Source organism: Peromyscus leucopus, chromosome 4, assembly GCF_004664715.2.
Source record: "Peromyscus leucopus breed LL Stock chromosome 4, UCI_PerLeu_2.1, whole genome shotgun sequence".
NCBI classification, from domain to species: Eukaryota; Metazoa; Chordata; class Mammalia; order Rodentia; family Cricetidae; genus Peromyscus; species Peromyscus leucopus.
This window is the reverse complement of record NC_051066.1, coordinates 95,927,076-95,948,641: the sequence shown is the minus strand read 5'-3', so window position 1 is coordinate 95,948,641 and position 21,566 is coordinate 95,927,076. Positions and strand designations below refer to the sequence as shown.

The 21,566-nt window shown below is 56.3% G+C and overlaps 1 protein-coding gene across 1 annotated transcript in view; it reads left to right on the top strand.

Annotated features, from left to right (window-relative positions):
- The window catches only part of Sptbn5 (spectrin beta, non-erythrocytic 5), a 48,271-nt gene that overhangs the window by 23,330 nt on the left and 3,375 nt on the right, over nucleotides 1-21,566 (top strand). Inside the window, 42 exon segments of the mRNA XM_037205138.1 lie at nucleotides 55-241; nucleotides 461-661; nucleotides 876-992; nucleotides 2,045-2,190; nucleotides 2,570-2,705; nucleotides 2,905-3,050; nucleotides 4,242-4,356; nucleotides 4,438-4,548; nucleotides 4,759-4,941; nucleotides 5,232-5,435; nucleotides 5,577-5,726; nucleotides 6,156-6,260; nucleotides 6,594-6,761; nucleotides 7,217-7,366; nucleotides 7,460-7,651; nucleotides 7,869-7,949; nucleotides 9,454-9,569; nucleotides 9,668-9,782; nucleotides 10,428-10,541; nucleotides 10,669-10,790; nucleotides 11,004-11,166; nucleotides 11,349-11,537; nucleotides 11,778-11,855; nucleotides 12,365-12,425; nucleotides 12,428-12,536; nucleotides 15,444-15,534; nucleotides 15,634-15,780; nucleotides 16,561-16,635; nucleotides 16,637-16,699; nucleotides 16,788-17,044; nucleotides 17,214-17,400; nucleotides 17,628-17,802; nucleotides 17,805-17,839; nucleotides 18,689-18,885; nucleotides 19,014-19,218; nucleotides 19,465-19,659; nucleotides 19,741-19,893; nucleotides 20,173-20,251; nucleotides 20,254-20,389; nucleotides 20,520-20,664; nucleotides 20,852-21,028; nucleotides 21,133-21,237. Coding sequence (XP_037061033.1) covers nucleotides 55-241; nucleotides 461-661; nucleotides 876-992; nucleotides 2,045-2,190; nucleotides 2,570-2,705; nucleotides 2,905-3,050; nucleotides 4,242-4,356; nucleotides 4,438-4,548; nucleotides 4,759-4,941; nucleotides 5,232-5,435; nucleotides 5,577-5,726; nucleotides 6,156-6,260; nucleotides 6,594-6,761; nucleotides 7,217-7,366; nucleotides 7,460-7,651; nucleotides 7,869-7,949; nucleotides 9,454-9,569; nucleotides 9,668-9,782; nucleotides 10,428-10,541; nucleotides 10,669-10,790; nucleotides 11,004-11,166; nucleotides 11,349-11,537; nucleotides 11,778-11,855; nucleotides 12,365-12,425; nucleotides 12,428-12,536; nucleotides 15,444-15,534; nucleotides 15,634-15,780; nucleotides 16,561-16,635; nucleotides 16,637-16,699; nucleotides 16,788-17,044; nucleotides 17,214-17,400; nucleotides 17,628-17,802; nucleotides 17,805-17,839; nucleotides 18,689-18,885; nucleotides 19,014-19,218; nucleotides 19,465-19,659; nucleotides 19,741-19,893; nucleotides 20,173-20,251; nucleotides 20,254-20,389; nucleotides 20,520-20,664; nucleotides 20,852-21,028; nucleotides 21,133-21,237 — 5,881 coding nt within the window.

Genomic DNA, 21,566 nt, shown 5'->3' with positions numbered 1-21,566 from the left:
TGACCTTGTCTTTATCCTTTCCCCCAGCCTCTTCATCTTTTCTCCTTCTACCAGGTTCAAGGCCCTGCAGAGCATGCTGGCCACCCGACGCATGCAACTGCAGGCCTCCGTTGAGCTGCACCAATTCAACCGCCTTAGCAACCTGGAACTCACATGGGTGGCTGAGCACATGCCCAGCACCGGCCCCACCTACCCTGCCCATTGCTGCCGCGATGTCCAGCGCCTTCAACGTAAGCACGAGGTACTGTCACCTGTTCCAGGGCCCCAGTATCTCATCCCCAGAACTTAGAACCCCCTTGCCACTCCTCGGGGTATCCTGGCCTCAAAATCCTTCTCCCTGGGTCTCCTGATTCCCAGATCCACTCTGCTCCAGTTGTCCTTAGCCTGGTGAGCCTAGAGACACATCGGCGGTTCTAATCTGGGCGTGTGTGACTGAGGGAATCCCGCTGCTCTGTGGCAGGTGCTCCAGGCTGAGGTGAAAGCTCACGTGGAACACCTGCACGGAGTACTAAGTTCTGGCCAGAGCCTAGCAGCCTCTGGGCACCCCCACGCTCAGCGCATTATGGAGCAGTGCCGGAAGTTAGAAGGCCACTGGGCAGAGCTGGAGCAGGCATGTGACGCACGTGCCCATTGCCTGCAGCAGGCCGTCACGGTCCAGCAGGTAGGAGACAAAGAGGGTGGGGTCTGCAGGGCAGTGGAAGCTGGGCCAGCTGTGGGAGGGAGGGATTGTGGGACCTTCATGGTGGGAGCCCTATGCCAAGTTAGCTGGTTCCAGTAAGGGTCCAGAAGCCTCTCTGCCGGCTGCTGGCGACCAGGACGGGTGATGAAGGGTCCCAGCTAAGATCGCTGTGGTGAGTCAACATCATTCTTTGCAGTGCTTTCCGACTGTGTCAGAAATAGAGACCTGGGTGGAGGAAAAGCGGCCTCTGGCGAGCAGTCAGGAATATGGCGGCGACGAGACAGCTACCTTTGGACTCGCTAGCAAACACCAGGTACTGTGTCCTGCTCACCCCCGTGTGAGTGAGCAGACCACAAGGAAGCCTGCCACACTCCAAAGGGCGCATCCTGCTTCCTGAGACACAGAGCCCTGCTGTGTCCTTCCTGAACACATGGCTAGCCCCGTCCGCCGCCCACCGGAGTCCTTATCACCCTCCTCCCGAGCACACGCTCTGCCAGGACAGCCCCAGCCTTGTGACTCAGGAGTGTGTTGGCCTTCCTGAACTTGCCTCTCATGCAGACTTGGGGTGCCTCTGTCTCCTCATCTCCTTCCCAGGACCTTCCTGCTCCTCAGAGTCACCCGCTGCAGCCTGCCCCCTGTCCTTCATATGTGTCCTGCTATAGGGCTCTGAACATCATCCTTCTGTTTACCCACTCGCCACCCTTAAATCCATCTCCTCCCACAAGCATCCCTGGCAGGAAGGAGGGAGGCCAGAGTGGATTCCTAGAACCATCAAGCTTCAAAGCCTCAGCCCCTCTGTATTCCTGCTTCTTGTCATGGAAATGTCCTCCTGTCCGGATACTTTCCTGCATGTTCCAGTGGTCATTCTTTTGTGGTGTCTCGTGGCTGAGGATTTTCAGCGAGCTATTCCTGAGGGTATACCTGCAGGCTTGGCCTCATGTAGCCTCCCTGTGCCAAGCATGCAGAGAGGCTTGCTCAGTTCTGTATATTTTTACATTTTGATATTGGGGTCCAGTATGATGCCTCCTGGACCCCTCTTTCCTTGGCCCAATCTTCCCACCATTACTCTTTCTGGCTAAGTAGTGAGTCTTCTGAGGGTAGAGACCATATCTTCATTTTGTAAAACAGTAAGTGTGCCGTCAGTATTGGGTAAGTGGGTAATGTGTGGTGGGTGAAGCTGAGTGGGTGGACCATGGATAGGTATATAGATGGATGAGTATATTGATAAGTCAGTGAGTTGAGAGGTAAACAGACGAGTGTGTGAGTTGTTGAACGAATGCCTGGGGGGGATGAATGTATAGGTTGTATAGGGGTAGATGTATAGAGAGATGAAGAACCACCCAGTCCGGATTCTTACATTGGCAGATGCTGCAGCAGGAATTAGCTCTTTATTGGAGCTCTGTGGAGGATCTTGAGCAGAGATTCCAGACCCTCACTGGATTTGAGGCCTCTGAGCAGCTGGGTATGGTGCGGGAGCGATTGCAGGCATTACAGACGCTGGCGGATGCACGGTGAGGGAGACTATGGACCCTCTCATCAGTGGGCACAGGGGCCCTAACCACAGCTGACTGTCCTCTGCCATGGCCCTGTGATGGCAGGGACCCAGGCCTTGAGGATGCCCCAGGAAAAGGCTGCGATTTTGTGTTGCTCGCCTCTTTATAAGCTCTTCAGTAAAGGCTCCCATAGCAGGAACTCGGGCCCTCAATTCCCAGCTCTCCATCTCTTGCCAACCCCCTCTGTCCCCTACCCTGGCCTTCCTATGTCCTCTTCCCAAGTCAAAGGCTTGGGCAAAGATCATGAACAACCCCATTCTTCAGCACCCTCTCCCTCGGGTCCCCAGGGAGACGAGCAGACAGCTAACATCTGGGGAACCCCTGACTGTCACCATAGGGGCCGGGAGCTGGACGGGACCCTGAAGCTACATGAATTCACGAGAGAAGCCGAGGACCTGCAGAGTTGGCTGGCTAGCTGGAAGCAGGTGGTCAGAGGAGGGGACAACTTTGGAGAAGACCATGAGCGTGTGCTGGTGAGGGGCTAGGAAAGACACACGAGGCAGGGGCTGGATGGCAGGGGCTCGTCCTGCTGGGCTGGGTGGAGAAGGCACAGTGGAATCATGGAGTATGCCTTCGGGGTGGAGCGTGCCGGGACTGCGGCCACACAACCCCACACTGTCACCGAGTGCCTGGACTGGGGCCACCCTGTCATCTGCTCCCCTCTCTCCTCAGCAACTCTGCACTAAGTTTACAGAGTTTCAGAACCAAATTGAAACCGGTGCCCTGCGAGTAGAGACCTGCCAGCAGCTGGCAGAGCGCCTCCTGGAGGGTGGGCACAGTGCCGCACCCAAGGCCCGCCAGTGGCAGCAGGATCTACGGTAAGTGTGGCGGCCCAGGCAAGGGTCTAGGTTTGGAGGAGGGTCTAGAGAGGTAACAGAGGGTGCACGCTCTGCGGGTCACTGGGCCCTGCTTGCTCAGCCAGAGAGGGCCAGGTCCCTGCGATGTTAAAGCCTCCACTGTGGTCTGTGGTGGAAGATGCGGCTGGGACACTTTTCCCAATTACTGCCTCCTTAGACGTGGAGGAGGAACTATGGAAGGAACCTACCTGAGCTAGAGAGGAGGCCTTCCGTGAGCTCCGAGCTCCAGATTCCCGTGCTCACAGGCCTTCCATTCATTATTCTAGGTGTCCACCACCTGCCGGTATGGGTCCTTTTCTAGCCTGTGAGATTAAGGCGAGGTCAGATCTTCTCCTGACCCTCAGCATAAAGTCTAGCCTGGAAGAAACCTTTGAGCACAGGGAGAGCATGCAAAGGGGGAAATGGAGGAAAGAGAGGGACTCTCTGCCCAAGGATTTGTAATGTCTTGTCTTATTTAGGGTTTCTGTTGCTGTGAAGAGACACCATGGCCATGGCAACTCTTATAAAGGGAAGCATTTAATTGGGGCTGGCTTACAGTTTCAGAGGTTTAGTCCGTTATTATCATGGTGGGACATGGCAGCGTGCAGGCAGACACGGTGCTGGAGAAGGAGCTGAGAGTTCTACATCTTGATTCTCCCCCCACCACCACCACCCCCGCAGAAGGAAGTGAACTGTCCCACACTGGGGCATATACGAGACCTCAAAGCCTGCCCCCACAGTGACACACTTCCTCCAACAAAGCCACACCTCCTCCAGCAAGGCAATGCCTTCTAATAGTGCCACTCCCTATGGGCCAAACATTCAAACACATGAGTCTATGGGGGCCATTCCTATTCAGATCTCCACAAACGGGGTTGATCGACATTCTGAAAACAGACACGAAAGATGGGAGCAGAGTTAGGGCAGAGAGAGCTGTGACAGGCTGAGCCTGGCAGGGCAGCGCCCACGGCTACACTTCCCGTGAAACTAGAGAGACTCAGGGGAAGGGAGCCAGGTTTGGAGGGAGGGGGAGCCAGAAGCAGGAGGCTTGAAAGACACCCCCCCCATCAGGAGCTTTGGGCAATCCCTGGGTTCCACCCAGAGAGGAGAGAGCTGATCGGGCAGACCAGACAGGGATGCAGGCTGACCCATGGCTGCCCTTCTGTGTGGTAGGGCTGCCTGGTCTGAACTGTGGCAGCTGACCCGTGCCCAAAGCCGCCTGCTCCATGACACAGAAACCGCCCTCCGAGTCCACAGAGACCTCCTAGAAGTCCTTACTCAGATTCAGGTATGAACTCTAGAGGTGGATCTCCCAGGCTCAGAGCCCCACCCTCCCTTCCTACCCTCCTCTGACCCTTTTCTACCCTAGGAGAAAGCTACAAGCCTCCCTAATGACGTGGCCCAGGACCTGCGTGGGGTAGAGAACCAGCTGCAGGGACATGAGAGGCTGGAACGTGAGCTGGCAGGCCTGGAGCAGCAGGTGAGTCGGCTGCTAGCACAGCCCCTCAGGCCCCTGCAGGCCGTCCAGCCTGGCCCATTTGATCTTCCCGTTGGGCCTGCCCTGCATGGCAGAGCATGGCCCAAGAAGTTCCCAGGCTTGAGTACTCAGACAGGGAACGTATCTTGGGATGCTCAGGTCCTTCCACCTCTGTGAAGAAACCGTTCTCCTCTCCTACCCCTTACCTGTTAGCTGCAGGAACTGCTGGAGTCTGGAAGCAGGGTACAGAAGCTGTGCCCAGGTCCTCAGGCCCTCGCCGCTGTCCAGCAGCAGCAGCAAGCTGTGACACTCTCCTGGGAGGCCCTCCAGCTGCGTGTGGGGCAGCGCAGGGCCCAGTTGGAACGCGCACACCTCCTGGTCCGCTTCCACACAGCGGTGAGGGCTTTCTCCTCTTGGGAGGGGCTCAGGTGTGCACAGATGTGTACATGCACCGAGGCCCTAGAGGGAGAATAAGTGTGGCCAGAAAGGGCAAGATCAAGGGTCTGTAATCCTGGAAGGACTGGGTTGGGTGACGACAGAGAAACCGAGGGACAGAGGCCTGTGAGCCTCACCAGAGGCCCTGTCTCAGACAGCTTGATGTCTCTATGTGTCCATGGGTTCAGGCAGGCTACAGCTGTGTGCCACCAGCCCCATCTCAATGGGGCCTCGTTCTCTCCCGGGGTCAGGTGAAGGACTACACCTCCTGGGTGGCCAGCATGCATCAGGAGCTGCAGAGGGAGGAGGGCTCCTGGGAACCCAGCCATACCCTGCTCAGGCTCAGAGCCCACCAATGGCTGCGGGCAGAACTGGAAGCCAGAGAAGAGCTGCAGCAGCAGGCCACCAAGCTGGGCCAGCAGTCACTTCTGGCTGCGGGGACACCCACTAAGGAGGTGGGCACTCTGCCCATGCTCCCTGCCCACCCTGTCACCCCTTGGGCTGCCCCCTGCCCACCCCACCACCTCTTCTTCAAGGCTCCCCTGGGGATGCATTAGTGGCCCTCCCAACCCCACCTCTCCACATCCTCACCTCAGGTCCAGGATGCGCTTCAAGCCCTACAGGAGGAGCGTGACCAGGTGTTCGAGGCCTGGGCACTCAAGCAGGAGAAGCTGCAGAGCATGCTTCAAGAACAGCGTCTCCTCAGACAGTGCGATCACCTGGCGAAGATCCTCACAGCCCAGGAGGCAGGTCTTACAGCCTCGACTCGAACCCTCCTCCTCTTCCATACCTCTGTTCCTCCCTTTCTTCCCGAGTCTTTGGCTTTTTCTTGGACATGGAGCCTAGGGGCTGTGGGTGAGTCCTCCCCGGTGGCTGGTGTAGATCACCAGGGCACCATGGCCCCCACGAGCACCCCCAGGCCAGATCTAGCCCTGCTCTTGCCCAGCCTAGACACTGGACTGAGACCGCTGAGTCGGATAGAGATGGCCGATCATCTCCACTGTGTCGGAGGTTGAAGTGTGGCTGGCCTCCCACCTGGGCTCCTGCTCCCCTCACCTCTCCCCTGCCCACGTGCGTGCGGTGTTCCCCTCAGCGGCTGAGGCCCCAGGGGTACCGCCTCGGTAGACAGTGCGGGCAGCCTTCAGTGCCTCTGACCTTCCCGCATACTGATCTAGGCCTTCCTGAAAGCCGGTGGCCTGGGTTGCTCAGTGGAGGAAGTGGAACAGTTGATTTGCAAGCATGTGGTCTTCCAGAAAGTGCTCGCTCTCCAGGACGAGAAGGTGATGGGCTCAGGGAGTCCTGAACACGATGGTGGGGAGGGGGGTCCTCAAGAGGGGTACGGTGGCTGGGTGTCTGCTCAGAAACAGCGCTGGTTTTTATGTCTGTGGAAGTAGGGCTGGAAGTGTACCTAGGGCTCAAGAAAAGCCCCGGCCCCGGGCTGCTCCACACTGCGGGGGCCCCAGGGAGCATTCACTGAGCGTGAGGTCGCTGAACGGCGAATGGCTCTGGCTATCGCCGGGACCACCAGCCAGTCCTTCGCCGCCGTGCAGAGCTGAGGGAAAGTCAGCGGCCAGGTGGCCAGCATAGAGCTGCTGACTGCCTGTGTTCCACAGGAAGCCGCCCTGCGGGAGCAGTTGAAAACTACCCCGAGCCCTGAGGGGCAGAGCCTGGTTTACCGCGTGCTGGAGCGTCGGGCTCAAGTGAAGGAGCTGGCCGAGAGCCGGGGACAAGCCCTGCACACCTCCCTGAAGATGGCCAACTTCGCCAGGGCGGCAGCTCAGGTCAGAGGCCCGTCCCCTGCCTGTTGCCCAAACCCTGGAGTACATTGTGCAGTTTGAGGTGACACTCAGACCACAACACTGTGTCTGATGATAAAAACAGGTTTGGAGAATTAAGTGGCTTCCTGGGGGGCCGTGGAGCCCAGAACATTGGATTTGGAGCCCCTGTGGGCTGAGACTCATCTGTTTGCTGAGCCCTGGCAGAGCCAAGGCAAAGAAGAGTTATAGGAAGGGGAACAGGTTCCTGGAACAGGGGCTCATACCTCTGAAACCGACTCCCATCCAAGTTCCTTGCGCAGCCTGGCCTGGGGCATGGCTTCCTGCCTAGAACCCTGGTGCTTGTTTACTAGATACTGCTAGCTCTGCCCCGGACTATACTAGCGTGGAGCGGGAGTGGAAGGGGGTGGGGATGGGGCTTCAGGATGGAGCATCACGGGATTTGACCCCGTCCCTACCAGGTTGAGGACTGGATCCAGGAGCGGGTCCAGCAACTGAGAGCCTGGAGCCCTCTTGGAAGCCTAAATGATTATCTGAAGCACCTGCGGAAACACCAGGCCTTCGAGGCTGAGGTCCAGGCCCATGAGCAGGTCATGACCTCTGTTGCCAAGGTAACCCCAGCCTCAGCTCAGCCTCAAGTGTTGATGGCCAAGGTCTCAGGTAAGAAGAAAGGGGCTGAGCGCTCCCCTATTCCTGTCTCCCAGCAAGGTGAAGGGCTCCTCGGACAGAGCCACCCTGGGACTGGAGAGGTCTCCCAGAAGCTGAAGGCCCTGTGGGAGCTCTGGGAGAAGCTGAGGCAGGCAGTGACCCTGCAGGGCCAGGTCCTGGAGGACCGACACAGCTTCCTGGAGTTCCTGCAGAGAGTGGACCTAGCAGAGGCCTGGATCCAGGAGAAGGTGAAGGCTCAGAGCGCTGAGCAAGGCAATTGGAGGCTGGGGGCTGAGGCTGGGGACCAGGAGCCAAAGGATGGGGTGGGGAAGAGCCAGGCACGTAGTTCTCTGTCTCCGTGATGGTAAGGGCTTTAGTGGGAAGGCCCAAGCCTCCGCCTGCCCTGACGCTGCCCCAGCTACAGGCCAGAGTTGAGCGCTGCATCCCCACCCTCGGCCTCCACAGGAGAGGATGGTGAACAGCGGCGACATGGGCCTGAGCCTTGAACACTGTCTACAGCTCTGCAGAGAGGTCCACAGGTTACAGGTGAGAGGCTGTGCTCGGGAGGGTTGGCACAGGATCTCCCATTGGGAAATTTGTCCAGTGGACTCCAGAATCCGGAGAAAGGCTCAAGCTCAGCTTTGCACTACTCGGCCACACTTAGACAAGCTCCCTCATCTGGTCAATCCTTAGTTTCTTCATCTCTGAAATGAGTAGCATGCCTTCCTCAGAGGTGAGGGAATGCATGTGTGTGGTGGTGGTCACATGATTCTACACCTGTAATTTGATGCCTCTCCCGGGAATCTTGGGGGTCTGGTTTGAGTGTCATGGTAAGAAGCAGAGGTATGCATGGAGCTGCTGGGCAACTTCTGCATTCAGACCAAGTTGTGATCCTAACTTCCCATTTCAAGATTACTAAAAAAGATACAGCCTGTGCCTGGGTGTGGTAGATAATCAATGCCTTCCTTCAGTGTGAATAGTTCAGCATCTCCTCACCCACACCACTGACCAAAAACACCCGGAATCTATTTCTGTAATACAGAGGGGCCCTTGGCAAATACATTCATAAACAGGTGTTGGAGACAGTGTTGAAGGCGCTGACCTCGCAGGTGTATGGGATTTTGGTAAAGGCTGCAGTCTTAAACCCAACACGTCCTTAGCTGGTGATGTCATTTGCTGGATGCTGTACCATATGGTACAGCAGGAAGGGGGGCCCTGGGCCCGAGTCCTGACCTGCCATGAGTGAGCACCATGACCCCCTGAGCCCCGCTGTGCTCCGGGATCACCTCTCAGATGAGTTAAATGGTACAAATGTAGGGAGCAGGCAGCCTGTGATCCACCCTGCTGGGGCTCCCCTCCCTGAGGACCTGTAAGCCTGCCTGTGTCCAGGCTTCATTTTTAACTTTAAACACTACCCATGGGTCTGTGTCCACCTTCCCCCTCCTACCCAGTCCTCATTCTGAGAAGCCCGTTGAGGCTGAGGGCATGGTCTCCAGCACCTGTCACTGCAGAGGAAGCAGCCACCTCCCACTCCCCAAATCTGCTGTGGTTGTGAAAATTCCTTCCCAGGGGGAGACATAAGAAATATCTACCCCTTCTCCCAAGGCCCCAGTGACAAATCAAGACATGAGACAAAGTTCGTTCTGGGGTTTATTGGACTTCCTTACAGAGCATAATACAGGAATGTGGTACTCCTCCCCCAACAAGCTGAAAAGCTTACTCAGAGCGCTCTGAAGGAGCCCCTCCCAATCTCTTCCCAGTTTATACGATCTAGCCTCTTCCCTAGGCCATGTGCAATTAAGGCAGAATGACACACAGCAGATGCTATGGAGCACCTGGATATTCAGGTGCGGGTCCTGTGACCCTCCCACCCTTCCATGAGGGAGAATAAAGGGTCAGCAAGCCCAGCTGGGATGATCCTTGGCAAGAGGCACAGCTGGACTCCTCAAGATGGTGATTGCTTTCCCAGGGGACAATCACAACAGCTACTCCAGGAGGAGGCTTGAACAGGTGATGCTAGTTAGTGTTCGCACCTCCCCCTTCCCCGTAGGTCACAGTGGATGACACCTACATCGGGAGAATCAAAAACTTGTCACCGCAGCTCAAGAACCCGAGCCCCGAGGAATCTGAGACCATCTGCCAGCGGCAAAACCAGCTCAACCATAGGCCAGTCTCAGACGGGACGGACGAGGGGGACCAGTGGGGCTGGAAGAGGGGCTGGGGGCCACCTCGGGCTGCAAGGTTCACCCCCATCCTCTGGTCAGGTGGAAGACTTTCCATGGCAACCTGCTCCTGTATCAGCAGCGGCTTGAAGCAGCCCTGGAGATACACACATTGTCCAGTGAACTGGATGACCTCACTGAGCAGATCAGGGAAAAGGTAGGTAGTGAGAAGTCCCCTGGTGCATGGAGTTGGGAGTGGCATGGAGTCTCCCATGACTGCAGTCCCTGGCCCACCTCTGCTCTTCATCTGGATCACACCAGGAGTCCACCAGGGAATCTGATGAGAAGCGTACTACACACCCCCACACACACCTCTGCAGCTCCCAAGCCAGCCCCCCCTGCCTCTTTCCATCCCAGATGTGGATGATGTCTAGAGCCCAGAAGAGGTTTGGCCCAGGATGGTGTCAGTTCCCACAGAGATGCAGGTGGGCTGGAAGCTGTGAAAGTGCAGCTGAGGCCTCTGCAACCTGAGAAGTTCTGTGTGGGATAGCATCCCCTTCCACTGGATCCTGCCCTCACAGCTAACGCAGGCCTCTAGCCTCTGAGATCCCTCAGAGTCAAAGAGACCATGCCAGGAAGCACCACACACGTCTCACCAGAGGAAAGTCAAGACCCAAAGTCCTGCTCCAGATCTCCTGTTCCTCTGGCCAGGTGCAGGGCCCTGCTCCCACCCCATCAGCAGGAAGGGATTCATGCAGGGTGCTTGCATTCTGCACCGCCACCCTAGGTGACCAGGCTCCTGTGGCGAGGGGACAGCTGAAGCTGAGCCTAGCCGGTAATGGCTCCCCTCCCACTCTCCCAGGAATCCCTGATGCAGGCCCTGGAGAACACAGAAGATTTGGAGAATGTACAGAGGCTACCATGGAAACAGAAAATGTTACAACAGGGCATGGGCCTCATCCAGACTCAGGTGGAGGTGTGCAGTTGGGGGACCCGGGCCCTAGGTACATCCGCGGGAGCCCTGGTGGATTCCTGAGAGCCATGTGCTGAGACCTACATAGCCCGGGCCCCTGCCGCCTGGCCTCTGACCTTTATCCCTGCAGTCTCTCGAGGGTAAGGTTGGCCGCCTCTGCAAGAGAAGTCCTGAGGTTGCCCACAGCCTCAGTCATAAGCGACAAGAAATGATGGACCGCTGGTGGAAGGTCTGGAGCAGGCTCCAGAAGTGGTATGAGCCCTTGGGCCTTAGTCCCATGCCGAATGGTGCCCTCCAGTTCTCAGTCTGCACTTCCCCTTGGCCCCTCTTTCTCCTGCGTGTCCGTACCATTTACCAGTTAACTTCCAGCCCGCAGACCTTCTGTGCTGAGGGGTTAAAGGATACTGGGCATGAGGGAGGGGAGGCTCCATGATCCTAGAACTAACCCATGAGTCCTGTGAGCAGGAGGGAGTCACAGGATGTGGCCCGTAAAGTTTGGAAGCTCCAGATGCTGCTGCAGGATCTGCAGGACTGGGCACAGGGACTGAAGGCTGAGATGGACTCGCGGGGCAGCCCCTGCAGCCCCGAGAGAGCCCTGTACATGCTGCAAGAGCACCAGGCATACAAAGTGAGCCGCAGTCCCTGTCAGCCCTCCCCTCACTCTGCCCCCCTCCTCTGACCCCTGCCAGGACCTTTCTCTGTCTCCTGGCCAACTTTGTTCTTGTCCATCCTGCCCTCTCCTTCCTGCTGGACCTCTGGTGACCCTGGGAGGCCTCAGCCCACAGGGAACTGACCTCAGACCTATGACAGGTCGAGCTGGACATCCGAGCAGACAGCCTTAGCCTGGCCCGGAGCATGGGCCAGCAGCTGCTTGCATCTGGATGCCAACTGGCCTCTGGGATTCAACAACCCCTGGCTGCTGTGGAGCAGGAGCTGAGTAGCTTGGAGGCATCATGGCAGAGGCGGCGGCAGCGGCTACAGCAGGCCCTGGAGCAGCAGGTGGGCCCCAGGCCAGCTTTCAGCCTACCCCACTATCAGGACCTATGACGTCTCCACAGCCCCGGTCAAGCCCAAACCCGGAAGGACTGCCTTCCTCGGATATTCCTGCCATTCAGCCTGCTCCTGTACCGTGGAGCCAGACCCCTGGTTCTCCAACCTGAACCACCAGGAAGGTCACACACATGCCTGGGTAGTTCCTGGGCCCTCTCCTGACTTTCTCTTGTCCTTTTTTTTTTCCAGTCACTTCTGAGCTCTGTGGAAAAGGTGGAACACTGGTTCGACAGTGAGGAGGCCTCTCTAGCTAGTGAGGGACCGGCGGTAGGTACCCAGCAGGAGTGGGGAAGGATGGACGAGAGCCCGCCAGAGCCATCAAGCTCTCTGGTCAGGGTCTTCCCCACGGCTAAGCAGTTACCATCAGTCCTAAGAGTTCCTTGGCCCCTTGGGCAGGGCCCGTAGGGTGTGTCTGAGGAGCCGAGGGAGTGAGCTGATGGTTAGGCTGGTCGCTCCTTCGGGTCTCTCTCTTTGCCTCTGTCCTCACTCCGACATCCTCTCAACCCCAGTAACAGGCAAGCATAACTCACAGAGACCTGGGGGAATAATTAGGGCTGACATAGTCTTTCTCAGAGGAGAGAGGGAAGCACTCAGCCTGCCCTGGAAATGGACACAGATGGTCCCCCTATCCTAAAGCTAGAAGCAGCCTGGTGGGGTCTGAGTAATGCCGTTGGGAGAACAATCACTTTGTGGAGAGGGGTTCTAGAGGGAAGCAGATGGCCTAGGGTGGAGTGGGGGCAACCCTGTAGTCCTCATCAGCACCCCACTTCCATCAGGGTCCCTTGGCCACTGTGGAGACCCTTCTGTGGAAGCACAAGAGGCTCGAGCAGCACCTGAAGGCAAGGCTGAAGAGATCAGTGCGCTGGAGGCCACAGCCCTCACCCTGCACCAGAGTGGACACCCTGAGGCCCGCAGCATCCTGGCCAGGTGCCAGGCCCTGCTCCTGAGGTACCTGTGGCTCTGAGATGACGGACCTGGGGGTGAGCTGGCTTGGACATCTATTATCCAAGCTCTTCCCTTCCTGGTCAACTTCTTGATCCAACTAGTAGCGTTTTCCAAAGCCTAGGGTCAGAGGCTGGGAGAATCCTCCACTCCTGACCTGGCAGTGTGTCTACCTGTTCTCCATTAGACAGTGGCGTCCATTTCCTTCATCCCAGCTTCATCCACTAAGAAACTCACACTAGAACACCAAGAGGAAGTGATTGCATGACATGGAAGGGACTTAGAGCCTCCTCTAAGTGGTGGGACCTGAGGCAGACCCCACTGTCCTAAAGTCTTCAATCTGCCTCTGAGAGCCGTGCTGTCTTAACATGGTGCCTGTCCTTCCGAGCAGGCTGAAGATCTCTTATGGAACTGAAGCTCAGCCGTAGACCTGCGTGGCATGCCCATTTCATGACACTAGCCTTGCCTTCTCCCTCATAACACAACTCCTCTGGCTCAGCTGGCCCAGCTCCTCCAGGGTAGAGACCAAGGCAGATACATCCAAAAGCCACGTCCCAGACTGGCTGGGACTACCTTCCCGCTCCTGCGGCTCCTTGCCCTGGTGCTCCAGCAGGAGCCGGTATATCTCCTCTCGTTTACTTGTTGATTTGTTTATTTATATTTCAGGTGTATGCGGGGTTTGCCTGCATGTATGTCTGTGCACCATGTGCGTGCCTGGTACCTCTAGAGGCCCAAAGAGGAGATCGGTTTCCTGGAACTGGAGTTATAAATGATTGTGAGCTGCCATGTGGGTGCTGGGAATCGAACCCAGGTCCTCTGGTTCTGCTGAGCCACTTTTCAGGCCCCATCCCTTTCCATTCTTGCAGGTAGACTTCCCTGGGTATCCATGGAGGTCTGAGTAGACAAACAGCAAGTTCGTTTGTCAGTTCTGTTACCTTAGGTGGTTCCTGACAGGTCTAGTCAACCCCAGCATGACAGCATTGACCTCTTCCCTCTCCCTAGGCTTGGGCTATACTCGGGAGGGTGTTTGGCCTCCATCTAGCCTCAGATTTCCCCAGCTCCATGCCCTTTGGTAACACCAGTGAAGGGAAAAGCCGCCATGGGGTGGAGTTATTAGAACTTCATTCTGTGTGCATCTGCTAATGTTTTTAATACATTGTTTCAAAGGTACATATAGGGAATATATAAATGAATACATAATGTAGCTTGCATATATCAAATGTTTTAAGTATGTTAAATATTACAGTAGGGTGTGTGTGTGTGTGTGTGTGTGTGTGTGTGTGTGTGAAGGAGTCTTGCTCACAGCAATGCATAATCAAAAAAGTGGCTAAAGCCAGACATGGTTGCACATACCTGTAACCCAAGCACTTGTTGGAGGAGCACAGGAGGATCGAGAGTTGTGAGGCCAGCTGGGGCCGCACAGCACAGGCCGCTCAGCCTGGCTGAGCTATATAGTGAGACCCTGCCTTAAAAAGAAACGGTGAGATTCTCAAGATAGCAGGTGAGAGAGTTTGCTATACAAGCTTCAGTTGCTGGAACCAGTGGAGGAAGGAGAGATCCAGCTTCCAGGAGTTCCTCTGACCTCCACGTGCACTCTGTGGCATGCACCCCCCCACACACACACATGCACACCCCCACATATGTATATATCAAATAAAATAGAAATGTAACAATGGCATAAAAACAAACAGTTCAGCCGGGCGGTGGTGGCACATGCCTTTAATCCCAGCACTCGGGAGGCAGAGGCAGGTGATCTCTGTGAGTTCGAGGCCAGCCTGGACTACCAAGTGAGTTCTAGGAAAAGGCACAAAACTACACAGAGAAACCCTGTCTCAAACAACAACAACAAAAAAAAAAAAAAAAAAAAAAAAAAAAAAAAAAAAAACAGTTCTAGTGACTCAGGCCTATAATCCCAGCTATTTGGGAAACGAGGCAAGAAGATCACTAAGCTTGCCTGGGCGATGGAGTAAATTTATGGTCGGCATGGGCGAGTTAGCGAGACCCTGCCTCACAAGGTTTAAAAAGCAAAGGTAGGCTTGGGGTGTAGCTCAGTGGTGGAGCACTGGCCTAGCAAGCATGAGGTCTTAGGTTCAATCCCCAGCACATTTAAAAAAGAAAAAAGTTGCTTGGACACTACATTAGTTTGGACTATTATAACAAAGTGCTACAGGCTAGGTGATACAAACAGTAACAAATTATTTTCTCACAATTCTAGAGGCAAGAAGTTCAAGATCAAGGTGTTCGAAGGGTCTGTCTGTCTTTGGACTATGGCCTTCTCCCGTGTCCTTACATGGTCATCCCTTTGAGTCCTCCTTTAACCTCCTCATACAAGGACATCTGTCCTCTCAGATTCCAGCTGACTTATCTCTAAACACAGTTCCGTCCTCAGATTAGGGTTAGGACATGAACATAAGTGACCCTAATATACAGGGAAACACATGTGTCTTGTTTCAAAGGAAACCTCTGACTCCAGGCATTGTGGTATGGATCATGAAAGGCTGGGCTACACACACACACAGACACATACACAGACACACACACACAGACACACACACACAGACACACACACAGACACACACACACACACACACAGACACACACAGAGAGACACACATAGACACACACACACACACACACACAAATAGGGAAGGGGGTGCATGCACTCCCCCCCATAGACACACAGACACACACACACACACACACACATACACACACACACACAGACACACACACACACACACACACACACACACACACGGGGAGGGGGGTACATACACCCCACACATACACACACAGACACAGACACACACACACACACACACACACACACACACACACACACACGGAGTGGGGGCGCACACTCTCCAGTCCTGGCAGTTGAGCCCGGGAGTCCACGAGCCCCTCTTCTTGCAGGAGAGAGGCACTCACAGAGCGAGCCAGAGCACGCGGTTGTCAGCTGGAGGAGCTGCGGCAGCTCCGGACTTTCGTGCAGGATTCCGACGAGGTTCCCACTGCTTGGGCTGAGAGGGTTGTGGGGTACACCTTCCTTGGGGGGCTCTCCGGAGGTTAGGGAAAGCAGAGCCCCGTTCTGTCCTTGTGTTAGGTAGCTACGTGGCTGAGGGAGAAGAACCTGGAGGCTCTGGACAAGGGTCAGCAGGACCCAACCACGATACAAACACAGTTGCAGAGGCAGCAGAATTTCCAGGCCGTGCTGGATGCCAGTGTTCCTCAGCAACAGGAGCTGCAGACGGTGAGGTCCCCTGAGGCTGAGGGGCCACAGCCCAGCCCCCTACACCCCTGCAGCTGGCTCTGAGTCATAGCAGGGACAACCACTGTCCTTTGTGTGCTTTCTGTGTGCTGGGCTGCGTACAGGTACGCCCTCTTCAAAGATGGCACCTTTTCGATCATTTTATAGAGAGTGGGTTGAAACAGTAAGACACTGCTAGCAGCCCTGGACGCAAGAGATCAAAACAGAGCACCATTTGTGTATTCGTTTGCTTGGTTTGGTTTGGTTTGAAACATCCCCTTCTCTACCCCAGGCTGGTTACTCCTGATGTCAAGTGCATTGCTAAGTAATTCTGTGTTAGTTACCTCATTTAACCAATGTCATTGCTGCTGCATTGCACGGAAGAGGACGAAGAGACTTAGCTTAAGAGGCTTGTGAAGCTGGGCGTGGTGGCACACACCCACAATGCCAGCACTGTGCGGCTGAGGCTAGACAGCAGTGAGTTAGAGGCCAGCCTGGGCACTTCAAGCAAGACCCTGCCTCAGAAGGAAAAGGGCAGGGAGGCAAGGAGCAAGAGCCAGGCTGGGGTGCAGGCCCATCATCCCATCACTCAGTCTGAGGCCAGCCTGGGCTGTGGAGTGAGACCCTGTCTCAAAAAAGCAGAAGAAAAGGAAAAAGGATGGACGGTGGGAGGGAAGAGGGGATGGGATTTGTCCCACATCACACAGTCAGGATGCAGGCTGGTCATTGGTACCAGGGTACCAGCATCCTTAGTCCAGGATGTATGTACAATGTATGGTGTAGGAGGGGCAGAGGCTGCTACACGGAGGCCACCCGGCCTCTGAGACCATCCGGGGGAGACTGCAAGAACTAGAGAGACCTCTGGACCGAGCTGCGGGCCAACTGCCAGAGGAAGATGGTCGGACTCCAGGGGACCCACAAGGTAAGGATGGACTATCAAGCAACTCACTAGACAGGACTCTAGGACACACCAACCCCACTCTCTTATACTCACTCACATTCTGTCCCAGGCTCTGCATCTGCAGAAGATGCTGGAGAGACTGGAGAGCTGGCTAGAGTCCATGGAAGCGGAGCTGAGAGCCCCTGTCAAAAGCCAGGACCTGCCTAGGGTGGGCGAGCTCCTGGGGGCACAGGGGGAGCTGGAAGCAGCCATCGATAGTCAGACCAGGCAAGTGCAGGAGCTGCAGGGCCAAGCCCAAGCCTGCTTCCAGGAAGGCCACTGCCTCGCCAAAGGTGTGGAAGAGCGAGCCCAGCAGCTACTTCAGAGGTAGATTACCCGGAGCCCTGGTTTGATACTTTGCCCTCCCTGGCCCGCCGCCTTGGAGGGGCATCCCCCCCCTCCACCTTCTCATAGTGAAGCGCACAGAATAGATGAGCACTGTATTATAGTCTATTTTTAACATGGATGGCTGTGGCCCCCTCTGGTTCTCTTTCAGGTTCCAGAGCCTTCAGGAGCCGCTACAAGAGCGCAGGGCAGACCTGGAAGCCCAGAGCCTACTTTTACAGTTCCTCAGGGATGCTGATGAGGAAATGGCCTGGATTCAGGAGAAGCTGCCCTCTGCTGCAGCCCAGGACTATGGCCAGAGCCTGAGCACTGTGCGGCACCTGCAGGAGAGACACCAGGTGCTGGCCCATGCTGGGAGGTTGGAGAGGGGTTGCCTCAGAGGTGCTGGGGGCTCACGGTCCAGGACAGGGCACTGTGATCCAGCAAAGCCTCTGCTTTGGGGACGCCTAGTTTCTTTGGAAATCCTGGGATGGGAATTCCTTGTAAGTATGTAGGATCTTTAGGCCCAACTTAGGGTGTGGGTTCCCCAGTTGTTTGTACAATCCTGGTCCTTCCTCCTTTGCAGAATTTGGAGAATGAGATCAGTAGTCACAGGACTCTGAGCCAGGTGGTGATGGGTACAGGTCACAAGCTTGTGCAGGCTGGACACTTTGCCGCTGAAGAGGTGGCTGCCCGGGTGCAGCAGCTGGAGGAGGCTCTGGACCACCTGCAGACAGAGGCAGCACAGAGGAGGAGGATGCTGCGCAGGCCCTGGAAGCCCAGCAGATTTTGATGGAGGTGAGAGAGAGGATGCTGTGGGATGCTGAGATGTCGGAGCTGAGAACACCGGGAGTACATGGGACTGAAAGACGGCTCCAGGGGCAGGCAGAGCCGTGCATCCTCTGTGCATCCTCTGCTTCCAGTCCGGAGCACACTGAGCTCGTTTGCTTTACCTTCACTGTTTCTTCCAAACCTGGGTTCTCAGCTAGAACTTTGTCAGAATCACCTGGAACCGTCACCTTGCAACTACGTCTGAGCTACCCCACAAACTAAACAAGTAACAAGAAATGTGAGCCGTGTACTCTCAGCACCTAGAAGGCTGAGCCATGTCATGAGACCCTATCTCAAAAAAATCAGAGTACTTAGAAACCAGGAGTGGTGGCTCATGCTTACAGTTCCAGTATCAGGAAGCAGAGGCAGGAGGTCCACTTCAAGTTCCAGGCCAACCAAGGCCTACAAAGTGAGACCCTATCTCACAAGACAAAACATAATAAGAAATGAAAAGAAACCAAGTAAAGACTGTTAGATAAAATTTGCTTTTTTTAAAAAACATGCTTTTATTGGACTAAATAGCAACCCTGTCTCTGAGAGGCAAAAATAAGTTGTCTTTATGTTACATGAGGAAAAAAGGAAAGAATCACATGGAACCCTTAAAAATATTGACACTCAGGGTCCTTCAAGTACAGTGAGAATCTTCTGGAAGGTGTTAGGAGCCACGAGAGTGCTCCAGTTTTCCCATGCAACCGACTGAGGACACCCTCCCCCAATCCCACCCTATGTCCCCTAAACCCACTCTGAACCCTCTGCCCATGTCTCAGAGCGGAGTGCCAGGCCCAGGAAACTAATTCCTGCTGTTACACTGCCTAGCTCCTGGAGGCAGGCTCCTGGCTAGCTGAACGGGGCCACGTCCTGGACAGTGAAGACCTGGGCCAGGATGCTGAGGCCACACAGGTTCTTCTGCGGCGCCTGGAAGCCACCGTAAGAGACTTGGAGGGGTTCAGCGGTCGCATTGAGCAGTTACAGCAAACGGTGGCCCTTCTGGAGAGTGGGCAGAACCCGGGCAGGTATGTCAGAGTACACCCCCCCCTGGAGAGGAGCAGAGATGGGGGGCCCCTGTCACAGAGGCAGAGGATGCTAGTCCAGCCTGGAGAGGGAGGGCTGTAGTCCATGCTGCCCTTTCCTCCTGTCATAGTCCTAGGGTGCTGTCCCAGCTGCAGGCTGTGAGGGAGGCCCATGCACAGCTGCTGCAGAGGGCGGAGAGCAGGGGACAAGCACTCCGTGAGCAAATGCACCTGCACCAGCTGGAGCAAGAGGCCCGGCTCCTGCATGCCTGGCTGACCACCAAGGTGGCTGCAGCTGAGTCCCAGGACGACGGACAGGACCCTGAGGGCATCGAGGTGGGTTAGTCCTTAGGAGACCCAGGGGAGAGGAGGGAGAAGCTTCTCTAGGTGAAGAAGGCATGTGTTTGAGGATGGGAGGTTTTGAGGGGTGACCAAGGAAGCTGGAGGGTTGTCACTGGAAGAATCTGCAGTTCTAGAACTCTGCGGCTAAGTGATGTTGGGGCCACTCATGCTGCCAGGCCCTTAATGAGCCTCCAAGGCTGCTGGCGGAGGCTCACAATACCTGGGCTTCCATCCTTCCAGGTGACGGAAGACACGTTTGGTGCCTTTGGCAGAGAAGTCCAGCGCCTGGGCCAGGCCAAGGTGCAGACCCTGAGGGAGCTGATGGCCCCCCTGGAAAGAGGAGCACCCAGGTTCTACCCCCAGATTCAAGCCCAGAAGTATCGCATCCAAGCCGCTTGGGAGAGGCTGAACAAGGCACTCGAAGTCCGGAGAGAGGTAGGCCGTGTCTCAGGGAGCATGGAGCCACGGAGCACACACAGCACAGCCCCGAGCAGGCTCTCCCTCATTCTCTCCCAGAACCTGGCTGCAGCCCGTGAGCTCCAGAGCTTCGAGCAGGCCGCCTCAGAGTTCCAAGGCTGGATGCAGGAGAAGACCACCCAGCTGGAGGGAGAGTTCCGAGTCCACAGCCTGTCACCTACACAGCTCCTACAACAGCACAAGTGCCTGCAGGTAAAGGCCTCACGGGGGCTGCTCACCCCTAGCCCCACTCTTCCAGGCAGAAGGCAGAAGATCCGTGTGCCTCGGTCCCCCATCAGATGACAGGTAATGGTCGTTCACCTGGGACCTGCCCCTGAGCCACTTCTGCTGAATGTCAGACCACGCCCCCTCTGGCCAGGGACTTGGCACAGTGTTTAGAGCGGAGCAGAGGGGTCTCCACAGGCCAGGAGCCACGGAATGGGGAGCATGCCCTCCCGAAGAGTGAGGCCTGACCTCGTGTTCCTGTTGCAGAGGGAACTGGCAGCTATGGAGAAGGAGATGGCGAGAATACAGGTGGAGGCCTGTCGCCTGGGCCAGCACGATCCTGTGACTCGGGAGGTCTGGCTGAGTGGCTCACCAAGGTGCAGGGAGCCTGGGCCACCCTGGAGGCGGAGGTCCAGGGATGGAGCCAGAAGCTGTCGCAGGCTACCCAGGGCCACACCTTTCTTGGGCGCTGTCGGGAATTGCTGTAAGCAGGGGTCCCGTCCGGACTGTTAGCTTAGCTCTGCCCTCTCCTTGCTTTGGGGGAGTAGCACTTTTGCCCTTGTCCCCCAGACTGCCTCGCCGGCTCTGCTAGCAGCTCTTTCCTTGCCCAGCAGAGCGTGGTCTCAGGAGCTGCTTTCCTCAGGGGAGCTGGCTGGGGATGTGGTGGACCAAGAGATCCGGGAGTGCTGCCTTCAAGCCCAGAATACCCTGCAGGAAGGGCGGCAGCTGCTAGAGCATGGCCACTTCATGTCGCTGGAGGTGTGAACGGAGGGTGGGGTGAGCCTCACTGCTGAGGCCCGGGAGCCCCAAGAAGGAAGGGTGAGGAAGAGGAAGGTGAGGGAGGAGGAGGGAGCAAAGATCTGGGTTGGGTTGGCTTGGCTCTCCTGCCCAGCCGCTGGGGCGGGAGCTCTGCCCAGGCTTCTGTGGCCACAGCCCCTTCCTGCAGGTGGAAAGGTGTCTGCAGGAGCTGGAAAGACATCTGCAGGAGCTTCAGGCAGCATGGGCCCTGCGTGGGCAACGCTTTGAGCAGAACCGGGGCCTGCAGCAGCTGCAGCAGAGGCTGGAGCTGGCTGAGGCCTGGCTGGCCTCTCAGGAAGGCCTGCTGCTGGACCCCAGCTATGGGGTAAGTGGAGGCAGATCTTGCTGTTCTCTGCTCACTGGCCCCTGAGCTAAGTGTGGAGGGCTGGCACCCCAAAACTGAGTCACATACTGACTCATTTCTCTCAGCACTCAGTGACGGACGTGGAACGTCTGCTCTGCAGACATGAGGGCTTGGAAAAGCTCCTGGCGGCCCGTGAGGAGACGTTCACCCAGCTTCAGACGCTGACAGAGGTTCAAGGGCTGGATGAGGGGGGCTGGGTATAGAGAAGAGGCCTCTGAGGTGGCTGGGTGGGACAGTTCCTCAGTCTCCGAGTTAGGGCTCCTCAGGGCAGTGAGGCCTCATGGAGTCTTCCTCAGGGTTTCTCCTTCAGGAAAACCACCACCCCTGCCACCCCAGCACCCTGGGGAGAGTGTACCCCTGCGGGCTGGCAAAGACGGAAGACTCCAAAGCCGAAACATAATCACAGAGGAGACCAGCACTCTTGGGGTGGGAGGAAACCGGGGAAGATTAAGGTTATGGTGTGTATGTGTGCATACCAACACACACACACACACACACA